Here is a 13,903-nt window from a genome sequence, read left to right on the forward strand (position 1 = left end):
TCGAACAACCTGATAGACACACCCCAGACAAAACCACTGCGGGGTCAGAGTTGGAATGAAACAAAGGTTTACAGTCGTGACAGAGGCGAAGCTGCGGTAAAACACCATCAAACTTTAAACAAAAACTTGTAAAAGCATTTTGCGGCATTGTCAAGCATTTGGCATTTTCTTTCTATGCAATGGTTACCACATTACCTCATTGTGCCCTAATCTCTCGATACTGCAGCTTAAAAAAATAAAAATAACTGCCAAGCTCTCCCTAAGGTCTCTGGGGACTGATTTGTTTATGAACAACTTTGAATTGCAAATGTGTTGTAAATAGACTGTATGACATACTGAAACCATCAACTATGTGGTTTCGTACTGTAACTTTAACTCTGGTCCCCGTGTTGGTGAAGGTAGTGCCTCTTGGCCTTTGTTGACCACAGCATACATAGCACTCCAATTTGTGTTGTAGTTTTAACACTATTCCAATCAAAAATATGGAGTAGAAATTGCCCAGGCACATAGAGAACATGCATTTATTATAAAATCTGTATACGTAGCCAGGCACGCGAGTCCTTTTGATGTAACAGATGCTGAGAACAAAAAACAGACAAGTTGTAATGCAATGCAGTAAATATCTATTGTGAACACGCACACATGCATTTACACAATACAGTCAGTCACACTTATGCTCAGTGAACGAGAACTCAATAGGACACCAGGGCAAAAACAACTCCGGACACACGGGCCAGTTTTCAGTTTGGATCCAATGCCCCAAAGCTGTTAACAGTCTGAAAGCCTTGAGACGCCTGGCAACAAGACTCAAGCAAGGTCACTGTAAAGACGCAGCCCCTAAGCATGGCAAGCAAATAACCATGGTAACAGTGGAGGTACGAAGAGGGCCAGCAGAGTTTGGGCAGGCGGTGGCCAGGAGGGCGTCTTTAGAGGCTCAGTCACTCTCATCTGGGTTCTGTGGGTCTATGATTTTGACGTGCGTGAAGGGGAACAGACCTCGCCGGCCATTCACCTCCCCCTCCCACTGGCCGTTGATGTTCATCCGTGTGACCTTTACAAGGTCTCCGACCTGCAGGAGAGGCAGAACAGGATGAGTCACAGGAGCTCTTTAGACGTGTGCCGTAAGGCCAATGAGCAGAACACAAGTGAGAACAATGCAAAAGACAAACCAGTGCATAACAACCATGCACAACAAAGGGGAACAGCATTAGGCACTGACAACTGAAAGATCAAATACATCATCATCATCATCATTGAACGTGGTCACATGGATGAAGAGAAAGACGGATCTCTCGCCTAATCTGGCAAGAGCAGGATTTCCCAAACCCATGTAAACCGGGGAGATTCAATGGTGGGGATGAGATCAGACTTTCCCCTTGAGCTGATCGGCGACCTGCCTGGGCCGATTAGTCAGATTAGAGAAGCATGTAACGGCCGAATTAAAGTGTATTGGATTAGCCCAAAGTAACTCTACATGCGGCTCAGCCCCGGGAACTAGCTGTGAACACCTTTAAAAAACATCATGTTGGCTACTTAGAACTAGTCTCCGTATATGCGGTACGAAGAGGAACTTTTAAACAAACTGACAATGCTTTCAGAATTTTACCAATGGGTAAATAGACATTTCATTTCTGATGTAATATTAATAAGAATCATCTTAGGGGTCAAAAGAAACATAATTTCAAACCATTCACATGGTTTGACAAAGAAAAAATCTTGAAAAATAAGCTAGAGGGTGGGATATTATCCCAGGCCCTGACGTCAAGTACAATAGGATATGGCAACTGCACTTTCTATTCATTTACATTTTTATTTGATTTTTTTACTCACCATTTAGTAGGTTAACACCATGTCTACAATATACTTTATATTATAAATTGACTGTGAAATTTGAGGGGTAAAAAAAATAAATTCTTTGTTTTCACAACTCTCATTTCTAAGCTTTAGTGACAAAGTGAGTGACCCCAATCTGTTCGAACCATATGCTCTGCATCGAGGATTAGACAAAACCAGAACCACTCATGATTAAACCTGAAAATGCAACTTTACTTTCACAACAGCTCCAAGGACGAGACTCTGTAACTTTTGAAAACACGAGGCATGAGAGGCTGGACTTGTACCTTTGTATTGTTGAGGAACTAACCATATCGTAAATCATCTTTACTTTAAGTTCCAGCTAAATGTAATGCATCAAACCCAGAGACAATCATCGTGACAAATGACCAGGCTCACAAGGCAGAGCTGTTGTTCTATGTTGTACACCACAGTAGGCACTGCATATCACTGCCAACACATATACTGCATATAACACATGTACTGTAAATTCCAGACTATTGAGCGCACCTGAATATAAACCACACAAACATTTATTAAGCTTATTATAATCTTTGACATACTAAGGCCACACAGGTCTATAAGCCACAATCAGCCACTGGAAATACTTGACTTTTCTCTTCGTGCACGGTCTGTTTCATCCAGAGAACAGTGGCCTACAGGTACATGTACTTATACTTTTTTTTAAAGTGTGGCAACAACTTCAGTTACATCATTTACTTTACAAGCGTGTGTGTTCAGTGAAGCCAAAGTGCTGCGCACACACGGACTTCTCCTCGAGAATGTGGCCGTGTTTAGAGCCGCCCTCCTCGGCATGTTAGCGCACACAGCCTCAAAGCTGCTCTGGGGTTGCAGTAAATCGCTTGTGGCTTCGCTGGACCCTCTGTAATATTTCAGCAGTTACAGAATTAATTTTATTTTGCACTCAAATCTACGTTAGCTATAGCGCGGGAGGGCATCCTGCTGCCCCGCTCCGGAGTGCAGTAAACACCACGGCCAGATGTGGAGTAACTAAGTCAGCGATAGAGTTACACATGACACAATATTCAGTTAAACCATAAAAATCCATATATTAGGCGTAGTGTTGTATAAGCCGGGTGGGAAAAAAGTAGCGCAGTTTTCCCACACAGACTAATTTGTTGCAATCAACACCCGCCGCCACATATCGCGTTTTTCTTTCATCTTTTTTTTTTAAATGTGGCGGCCCTAGTGTCATCTCTGTCACTCACATGTCTCTCTCACACAGCCCCTCCCCTCTGTGCTCACTGCATGTCTCCATCAGCGATCGTAGTCTGCCTTTAAGACTATGATTTACCCCCCCACGCATTTATAGTCCGGAAATTACAGTATCTGTATAAGTCACAACAACAATTCCAATAAAGCCTGTGGTGTTACTTTCGAACTTTCATCAGCAGTTAATAAAATATACAGAGGTTTAAGGATGGTTTTGAGCCCCTGGATGAAGAAGGCAGATCATGAAGTGCATCTCCACTGCTCCAAATATCTCCACCTACAGCATCTGTGACGGAAGAAATCAGGACTTGCACTCGCCACAGCTTTTTATAAAACCACTGCACTAAGTATTTCAGTAGCAACGGGAATTGGTCAGAAGGATCGTACACAGTATTTAACTGGCAATAAAAGACTGCTTCGTTTTGTGCTGTTTTCATAAATTGGGGAAAACAAAATAAATATGACAGAGTCTTTTATCGACACCTTATTCTCCTAAATAGGACTATAAATTACTATATCGACTAATCATTCAAAACATGACAAACAAACACTATATTTTTGGGCTCAATATTAATCAAAAGTACATTTAATTTCTTATTCTATTACTTGCTTGAACTATTTCACCGAAGTAAATAGTGCTTCACTGTTTCTCATTTATTGCAATGTGCTTTTGAGTTATTGGAGGCATGTTAATTACTGTGATCAATATTATTCTTTAGCGCAATCTATTCTTGCCTCAATAGATCAAACCTACTTTTTTGTGACAGTCCTGGTCTCAGTGTGCCATCACAGCACAGTATACAAATATATGACTGTGCATTACTTTGCAGGTTTGAACACGCTCCCCACAGACACAGGAACTTGCAATAGCCAGAAAGAGCTCACCACAAGCACAGGCAGGAGAATCGAGAAAGCCCACGAACAGACGCATGTCAGAAAAAAAACGCACTATCTTTGATATGCCTTGAATACTGCGAGGACATTACGACACTAAACCATTTCAGCACATTTCTTGTTACCGTGCGTTTCTGTTTCAGGGTGTTAGAAAAAAAACAAAACGCGCCGCAACTCTCAAATGCAAATATTGTGACTTCCTGCGATATGGATGTTGTGTCGCCCAATGCTGTTGTGTGTTTTTGGCAATATATTGTGCATGGATGGATATGGAAACGCAATAAAGATACCATCATACTTTCAATGATGGGAACCGTAACATGTAAAACCCAGTTTGATCCTCATGCTTGCACGTATGATGCAGGCAGGGCCATTTAACTGCATTCATCAGTGCCACCACCATGTTTAAGGAAAAGGGCTGAACACTAGATTGCAATATACAGTGGGGGGAAAAAAGTATTTGGCCAAAATCCAATAGAATGTCTATGTGAAACTGACCAAATACTTTTTTTCCCCACTGTATATATATATATATATATATATATATATTGTATCGCAATATTAGGTGAAGCAATAAAATAAGCCACAATATCACAGTCTTCCATCTGACTGAGGTCGACACATTTTTTGCAAGCTCAGCCTGAAACACAAGCATCACACTTATCAATGTGGAAAAGTTCAGTTTCAATAATAATTTTCCAAATTCAGTCCCATTCTAGCCTTTGCAGAAAACAAGTTACGTAGGATTTGTGTTTGAACTTAAAGCAGTACTAAGTAACTCTTCCCCCTAGAGGCCATAAGCGCAACTGCAGGTGTAGTAGCAAGTCATGATTTTTTAACTTATTAATTGTCTTGGAGAATAAATACTGCGCTGACATAAAAGGCGAATTGAGAGAGGGATATTGTGCATCCAATTATACAATGGAAATATTTTTTTTCACTCAAACTTGGCTGTAAATACTGTTTAAAGTGACATTAGCCCGCAGTTAGCTTTGCCCGTTAGCCTGTTAGCTTCTTCTACGTGATTCTATTAGTGTGTATTGCTTTCTCCGGTCCAGTGGCAGTCAAGTTGCAAACATGGTTTTCTGGCCAGAGACACCAGGGGGAGATGAAAGACTCTCCAATCATGCCATAAACACTTGTACTACCCCCACAGGGACTACGGAAAGGATTTATTAAGGTAAACACGTTACTTAGTACGGCTTTAATGAAACCTACCATGCTGAAAGTAAAATTGCAATAATAACATTATCGCAATGAAACGCCACACATTTCATCCACGAGAGTATATGGAAAGCGCACTAAAGAGATGTAAACACAATACCTCAAGAGCAAGTGCTGTTTTATCGTAGGCACAGGGAACTCTTTTCTGAATGGCCTTGGCCATGACGGGGCCGTTCTGCAGAGACGGCAGCGGGGTGATGACTGGCCCGGGTGTACCAGGCAGCGGTGAAGGCGTCTGAGGCTGGGCGTAGGCATGGACCAGGGAATTGGACGGCTCGGGAATTCCGTAACTGTTGGAGTTACGCGAGCCGATCGAAGGCTGGCCAGGGAGGGGTGAAGGTCGTACCAATTTCTCTACATAGGGCACAGGGATCATTCCAACTCGACCATCCTTGTTCTTAGCGCTCCACCACTGCTCCTCGGGCTTCTCCAGGATGATCAGGATTTCGCTCTTTTTGAAGGGAAGGTCCTCCGCATCACTTCCTGTAAAGTCATATAGAGTCCGCACATACTCCAGGTTATCCTCAGGGCCACCTATAGGCTGGATTGGTCCCGTTACAGTGCTTGGGTACCTTTGGAGACAGGAAAGAGTACTTAATGTGAGCAAATACTGGCGAGAGATAGCATTTTAAAGTATCGGTTCTATGATGGCAACAATAATAATAATAATGACAGATGATGCACATAAAAAAAACAGAACAAACATTAATTGTGCACGTTGTAATCAGCAAGATGGTAGCCTGCCTTTTATTCTGCATATAGTTCAAATAATTGTGGTTTATGTTGAATTTTATGTTGGGAGTGGATTTCAGTAGGTGCTACATGCAGCTGTAATAGCTTTACAAGAGTCAGTGTAAATCAGTGTAGCTCAGGTCATATCAATGTACAGCTCAACACAGACATGCCCTCAGCGGATCCTCCTTACCTTGGGGCTGGCTCTATCAGCGTGGTCGTGTCCAAAAAGTGGATTTTGTAGAACTCTAGTAGAGCTGGGAGGTTTTCAAACTCTTGGTCACCGATCTTGAATCTTTTGCTGGACAGGGAGTTGATGATATAGTGAGACACTTTGCAGTTCTCTGACACTGACAGCACATAATCGCCGGGGCACGTCGACGAGTCTCTGACCAGAAACATGCCATGCTTCTGCCCTTGTAACCGGTTCTGTGCCTCTTGTCTGGACACGGGGCCAAAATACCAGGAGGGTCGATCAGACGAATCAAAGCGCGACATTTCTGATAAATAAACGCTTATTTCCAGATGTGAAACGAGTCTTGATAATTTAAAAATGCGTGGAGTTGCAAAACGGATATAGAAGGGCAGGGCTTGCGTCGTCCAAAGCTTTTTTTTTTCTACTGTGCTGTGCTCAGGGGAGACTGAAAAGTCAAAAAGCCCAAGGTGAAAGCAGAATTTACCAACAAAGGCAACCGGGTTCTTCAGAAACAGGCTGAAACTAGCCTGGGCCAACTTTGGACCATGTTGAGCTTCTTTAGCGCAACCGTCGATGTCACACTAAAAGTTAAACAGAAGTAGGCCAGACAGCAAAAGATCGGCAAGATATAGGTCAAATGAAGCTTCCCCTTTTCGCCTTCCGAGAAAAGCTCGTCTTCAAACCATTTAGCCTAACTCCACCAGTGTCGGTAAAGCGAAGCCGAAAGCGTAGCCCCTCTTCTAGCTCTCATCAAAAGCATGGCGCTAGCAGGCCATCCGCAGCCGCAAATAGGAAGTGAAATGGATACTTTGTGTCGCTGAGGTCTTTTAGACGGGATATCTTCAGGGAAACACAGTGTACAATCCTCTTCCTTGAGTCAAGACAGACTTTTAAGGCAGCACAGCAAAAATGGCGGCCGGCAACACGTCTTCTTCACACAAAAAAATATTTGACGGCAGGGCTTTTCCAAACGGGTGCATCTCAAGACTTTAACCAAACCTTCGCACGCAAACGGTCTTAGGAAACAGACTTCACAAATGCTCAACACGACGCATTTATTCGTCTCTTCTAACAGGGGCCACCAAAAGTACGAGTACAAGTCCGAAAAATGGCGACGGGAGGGCAGGTCCCGCTTTCTTTCTGGTCGTACGTCACAGACGCCTGAAGCAAAGGGGAAGTGGGAGGAAGCGGGGGCGGGCGCACGCGCTGACACAGGCCCCCGCCCCCTCCGCTGTCAATCACGATCCATGACACAGCGACAGTGCATGTTACTGAGAACATAGTGCAACATGCGGTGTATGACTGTTGTAGTTTAGAAGAGCATATACTAGGCAACTCCTCAGTCACCCAAATGACCAATCAGCTACTTATAACGGCACACTCACAGACAGGGAGGTAAAAAGTCTTGCCAAAGGACACAACACAAGTATGCATTGGAACAACACGGTGCATTTCATCAAAATTCATTGCCCCATTTCCACTAATCGTTTTTTAAGGCACAAATAGTTCTATGTTCCCTATGGGGGCTAATATGAAGTGCTCTGTTTGTCATTGTATATTGTACAATAAAATTCAGGTGTTGGGTTAGTCCTGACCGTGACGCCACTGTGGGCCAACCCTTTGGCCACAACCCCCAAAAAATTGCCACACAAACAACCCAGGACAGCCCCACAATTAAGTTATTGTATTACAACTACTTTATGTATTATAACTACCTCATGCAAGAAAACATTTTAAACCAAGTTTAGAGCATATATAGATATTTGACTGGATTTTACACATTAAACGGAATGGAAGCTTATTTGACAGCGCTTTGACACAAATCACCCAGAGTGCGTCACACAGTGTAGGCTAAGAAAGAAATATAGCTACTACGCTATTTCCTTAAGGGTCTTCAGTTATGGAAATAGAGTAATGGCTTTATTTATTTCTTGTTCCACCTCTACCAACTAGGAAAAACTGAATCACAAAAATAACAGTAACACTGGCTTCCATAAGGCTACTGTGCATTGGTGGGTGTTAAGGAACTAAAGGGTGAGGCTGCAGCTGGCACTACCCATCACTGCAACACAGCTTGAATGTAAATTACTTTGGAGTCACTCAAAAGATAATGCCTGCCAATTCCCACATTTCCACATAGAGGCAATGATGCAACAAATTAATATTAAATACATGGAACTGTTTTCTTCATAAACATAAAAGGCTATTTTGAACCTGGTGAGCGGCAAAATTCCACAGTCATTGTCATGACAAGACACATGGTCATGTTTTGTCACATCCTTTCATGCACGGTCATTTTTAAGGCTGCTATCTGGTTTGGGCAGATTCCACAGAGGTATAGGCACATAAAAATATTGAATTATTATTTTTTATTTACTTCTACAAAAGGAGAAGTAAAGTAGTGTTCCTTTTGCTCCGTGCCCCTTAAGTGCCCTTTTCTTTCTTTCTTTCTTGGTCAGGACAGTGCATGTTAATGAACACACATGGAACACAGTTACTGGACGACCCGCTCTCCCATCTCTTATATAGCTTGGATATATTGTGCAGCTACAGTTGTTTTTTGCTGTCAGGAGCTCAAAAATCAAAAAGGGGCACACAAGGTTTATTGGAACAGCACCGAAGGTAAGGAGGACCACGGGGAAGCTTTGGATACACAAAATTATCCACATTTATGGAGAGAAAAGGGGGATATGGAGCAAAATGGTCAGAGCTCGAGCCCTCTCAGCCACCTCTGTGCACGTGCCTGGCTGTATTAGAGGGATAACGCTAAAATTAAACTGCACAACGGTGTGTCTCGACAAAAACAAACAAACAAAGGAACGGTCAACCTCAGAATTTAATCACTCAGACATTCAATGCACCTAAAAATATGTGTAGACTTTCTTTAAATACAAGTACTATTTATATACATGTAAATGCTTTATGAGAATATATTCCATAACAGAAACCCCACAATAACAACGCAACAGTCTTTTACCAATTTGTAGCATTATCCGCTCAGTCTCGCACCACATTCACCACGTGAGCCCTGTCCGGTCACTGCAATGCTCTCTTAAAGCGGCTCCTCTGGACAGCCCGGGTTCTCCTCTGTCTGTCAGCGATTGAGGTGCTCAGTGACTGCTTGAGAGCTGGCAAGACCACTGCTGACTGTGGCGTGTCAGAGCTGTGGACAGAGAGGAAAAGTGCACTGTAGACATGATCAAAATAGCTATGGCTTGTGCGCTACCAAATCCCTAAGGCAATTTGAAACACTAGCATAACTCCTCTTTGCTAAAAACTAACAAAAACAAATGTTGAATGAGGCAGACTCGCGGTTTGGATAGATTGATTGAATGCTAAATTCTTAACTTAGAAGCTTAGACCATAATAGTTTGTCACAATAGGGGAAATAGCTGTAATTTGATTGGGAACGAAGAGTTCATCTGCAAAACCCAGATAAATGCAATCATAGAAATGAACAGAAATATATCAATTGAAAATCGTCAGAGCTTCTACATTGTTCGTTGCATTATGCTCTTTTTGAAGGCCATATCAAATGTAGTGCAGAACAAAAACATATTCTTTAAAAAATTAAAATCCACTCTTTTACTGATGTTGCTAGTAACAAAAAATATTAATAATAATAACAAGCTAAGAGTAAGATAATCACACTGGATCCCAGATTTGGATGGATGGATAGATAGATAGATAGATAGATAGATAGATAGATAGATAGATAGATAGATAGATAGATAGATAGATAGATAGATAGATAGATGGGTGGGTGGGTGGGTGGGTGGGTGGGTGGGTGGGTGGGTGGGTGGGTGGATGGATGGATGGATGGATGGATGGATGGATGGATGGATGGATGGATGGATGGATGGATGGATGGATGGATGGATGGATGGATGGATGGATGGATGGATGGATGGATGGATGGATGGATGGATGGATGGATGGATGGATGGATGGATGGATGGATGGATGGATGGATGGATGGATGGATGGATGGATGGATGGATGGATGGATGGATGGATGGATGGATGGATGGATGGATAGATAGATAGATAGATAGATAGATAGATAGATAGATAGATAGATAGATAGATAGATAGATAGATAGATAGATAGATAGATAGATAGATAGATAGATAGATAGATAGACAGATGGCATTACCCGCCTCAGCCAAAATCAACCCACATTTGGCGGGTGTTAATGTCAAGCTCTTAATATAAGAATAGCTCACAGTTTTTCTGGAAAGGTTTGAAGACCAAGCTTTGGCAACTTTTCCACTTCAGAAAACCTCCTGGAAAACAGAAATGATACAACTGTTGCATGCGTCTTCAATTTAATTTTTCTTCCGTGGTAATGGTGAGGAAACTGTGTATAATAATTGCCTGACATTACCTGGTTCCATCTGCAAGGTAGGTTTTGGTGAGAATATAGTTTTCTGGAGTAATTTTCTTGCTAAAAACAATATCTCTCAGCAAAGCTTTCACACGTAGGAGCTAACGGAGACAAGAAGAAAATGTCAGACACTGCACAGCCACACATGTACTTCTATGGCACCTACTTCCTGAGACTGTATACTGTTGGCGTTGTAGAGCTGGCGGATGATGACCTCACACTCGTGGAGAGTGGGCGGGCGTGGCGGGTGTGCTGGGCTGCTGTGGATGCGCAAAGGCTGCAGTGAAGTGATGAGTCCTCCTTTCAGCTCCGGGCCCTGTGCTTTACTGAATGAGCCTGCTGTTTCAGCGGACTCCCCAAAGCTTCTCCCGCACAGCCGAGGAATAAATTATAAATAACACAGAATGAGAGTTAATAGACGGTGCGGACGTACTTCACAATGGTAGGATATGGGATGACCATCAAATTGCCGACAACAAGAATTTCCCATCATCCACGATAATACACGACAGACTCTCCTTAATCAACACAGCTGGACGTTTCTGTACTTTCATATTCTTTCCATTTTTATTCATTCATATATGTTTTCTATTTCTACATTGTGATTTTATCTGTGAAAAGTGCTTCAGAAATAAACTTTACGTACTTACATAGTTACTCTTTGAAGAAAAGAATCAAATGCTTATGGAAATGTCGGCGGTTAGATTTAGTCGATATAGGATTGCATAGGATCTTGATTTAAAACTCAGAGAGTACATTTAAAGCAGTACTAAGTAACTCTTCCCCCTAGAGGCCATAAGCGCAACTGCAGGTGTAGTAGCAAGTTACGATTTGTTAACTTATTAATTGTCTTGGAGAGTAAATACTACGCCGACAGGAAAGGGGAAGGGAGATAGGGTTACTGTGCATTCAATTATACAATGGATTTTTTTTTTTTCACTCAAACCTGGCTGTAAATACTGTTTAAAGTGACGTTAGCCCGCAGTTAGCTTTGCCCGTTAGCATGTTAGCTTCTTCTTCGTGATTCCATTAGTGTGTATTGGTGGCTCCGGTCCGGTGGCAGACAAGTTGCAAACATGGTTTTCTGTCCAGAGACTCCAGGGGGAGATGAAAGACCCTCCAATCATCCCATAAACACTTGTATTACCCCCACAGGGACTACGAAAAGGATTTATTAAGGTAAACACGTTACTTAGTACTGCTTTAAACCTAATTCCAAACACTAACAAGCACAAAGAGTATGTATTAAATTGAACTCCAGCACTTGAAGAAAGGTATTGTTTGCTGAATTTGATTTGAGGGACATTTTAGGTGGTTTTAAAGCAAACAAAGTTAACTCTAACCTGGCTCCTTGTTCGTGCACTGGCCGTGTGTCCTGCAAGTGTTCCTCCAGGTAAAGTCCAGCGCGAGCATCACTGCCTTGAGTGGGCGGTCTCAGGCCGCGACGACTTGTGGGTAATCCTACAAATAACAATCCCTTTACACTGAAAACGGACTCAAATTGGGCCAAATGATAAATATATCACACCACTGGTTTAAATGGTTTAAAATATGTTTTTTTCCCCCATGCCTTACCTTTGCGGTTGACAGTCGGGGACTCCATTATCAGCTTATACTGCAGCTCTGCAACATCCACAAGACAAGAGGTATAGACTGTGACATATAGATGCTCATTAGATGCACACTCTTAACATCGCCTATATGTGTGCCGTGCCAACACCCGCCTGACAGCATGGAGGCAGATGATGAGAGCCGATGGAACAGTCAGAGAGGCTCATAGTAAAGTGACACCACCTCCCACAAAGGAACCACTCACCTCTCATTTTCCTCTGTCAGAACGCAGGAGTTGCTAAGCGACCGCCCTCTTTAGATTAAAAGTCTGCCGTTTTTCAACGTGAAAACAGAGCAATTTTCCTCATGATTTATGTGCGTGGAAAAGAAACATAGTTTTGGGGAAAAGAAACAGTTTGGATACCATATGGTGAATCAGAAGATTAGATGTGTTTTGGGAACTTCTTACTTTAGTAGTATTAGTAGTTTACCACTACACATCTATTAGAATTAAGCTATTCAACAACCGCAGATCCCTTTTATTTAGGACCATTATTTCAGATTTGTACATATTTACAGTCTACTGGCCTGCCATTCTAAAACTGGGCCTTAAAATGATTCAATGAATTCATTCCAAAAAGTCATTTAAAAAGCAAAAAGTGACGTCCTTGATACACTGTACCTGCCATGTTTAGTACCATGTGAGGTGCTATGTAACAATGTGTAATGTGCTACATACACAATGGAATAATAGCTTATGTATCTGTAGTTAGTACTACATAATGCAAGATAAGATGAAACCCTAATTCTCTAACCCTAAGCCCTAATCGTCTTTGGTCTTCTGTAGACCTCCAAAGTACAACATACACATTATTAGGTTTGTGTACAAGCATATCACATTGCACTAAATATAGTTAGAGTAAAATAAAGTGTAGCCTAACCAAAAAAGAATCTAGGCCAAATGTTATTGTTTTATAATTGAGATGGAACCAAAATAGCTTAGAACAATTCCCCCTCATTTCGACTTGGTTTTCCACATAGACTGTCTCCTCATAGTCAAAGGTTTGCACATGGTTTAGATATAAACACACAGGCCTAGGCCCGAGCCCTGCCTGGTCACACGGGAGAGCAGGACGGGATGTTTCTGTTCGATACGGGTTTGAACTCCATTTTCTTAATGAGCTCCTACCACTGAGAGCCATAGCCAACTATTTCTGTCTTCACCTTTATTCTCCCGTCGGAGGTGTTCAATTTCCTTATGCAGCTTGCCCAGAGTGTCCTGGTGCTGCTGCTGGAGGAACTGGATATTTCTCTCCAGTGAGGCGACGCGGGGGTCAGTGTCGCAGTGGCCGGACTCCCCCTGTGGCTGTGTCCTCAGCAGGCCCCGGTCCCTGTCCGCCGCTGAGGGGGCCGCTGCAGCCCGGAGCGGCTCCAGCTGGTTCCCGGGCGGTAAACGAAGAGCAGAACATGCTTTCCCCAAACTTCCAACCCGGGTCCAGTGTGGCAGATGCCTCACCGGCGGGAGGTCCACGTTGCTGCTTGACATTCTAGTTGTTGTTGATGCCAGAACATCCTGATCGCATATTGTTGGACAGAATCGCTGCTACTTTTCCCACGTTATATGTAGAGCGCTGCGAACACGGCGTTTCCATGACAACCACCTGTTGTTAGGCCGTGTTTGACCCGCCCCAACTTCCTTTTATGTAAAGATTGACAGGTGTGCCAACCAATCGCAGAAGAATGCGTTTATTCCGTTTCTCCATTTGTCATTTCTCTTTTTGAGGTTAAAAACAATGTTTAAAAGTATCTAGTAGTATACAAAGTATATGTGTATAATATACAGGCTAATTGA

The 13,903-nt window shown here is 42.6% G+C and overlaps 2 protein-coding genes across 2 annotated transcripts; both read right to left on the reverse strand.

Moving 5' to 3' along the window:
* Positions 1-383: 383 nt before the first annotated feature.
* On the reverse strand, positions 384-7,270 carry crkl (v-crk avian sarcoma virus CT10 oncogene homolog-like). Its single transcript, XM_079582638.1, has 3 exons — positions 6,110-7,270; positions 5,285-5,756; positions 384-1,069 (listed from the first exon to the last, which is right to left on the reverse strand). The coding sequence occupies exons 1-3, from the start codon at positions 6,412-6,414 to the stop codon at positions 935-937; spliced, it is 912 nt and encodes a 303-aa protein (XP_079438764.1). The 5' UTR covers positions 6,415-7,270; the 3' UTR covers positions 384-934.
* A 1,868-nt stretch (positions 7,271-9,138) lies between these two features.
* ccdc74b (coiled-coil domain containing 74B) lies at positions 9,139-13,669 on the reverse strand. The gene is made up of 7 exons (XM_079582634.1): positions 13,276-13,669; positions 12,076-12,123; positions 11,844-11,961; positions 10,667-10,862; positions 10,501-10,601; positions 10,340-10,399; positions 9,139-9,275 (listed from the first exon to the last, which is right to left on the reverse strand). The coding sequence occupies exons 1-7, from the start codon at positions 13,595-13,597 to the stop codon at positions 9,149-9,151; spliced, it is 972 nt and encodes a 323-aa protein (XP_079438760.1). The 5' UTR covers positions 13,598-13,669; the 3' UTR covers positions 9,139-9,148.
* Between the last annotated feature and the right edge of the window lie 234 nt (positions 13,670-13,903).

Source organism: Gobius niger (assembly GCF_951799975.1).
Source record: "Gobius niger genome assembly, chromosome: 2".
Lineage (NCBI taxonomy): Eukaryota > Metazoa > Chordata > Actinopteri > Gobiiformes > Gobiidae > Gobius > Gobius niger.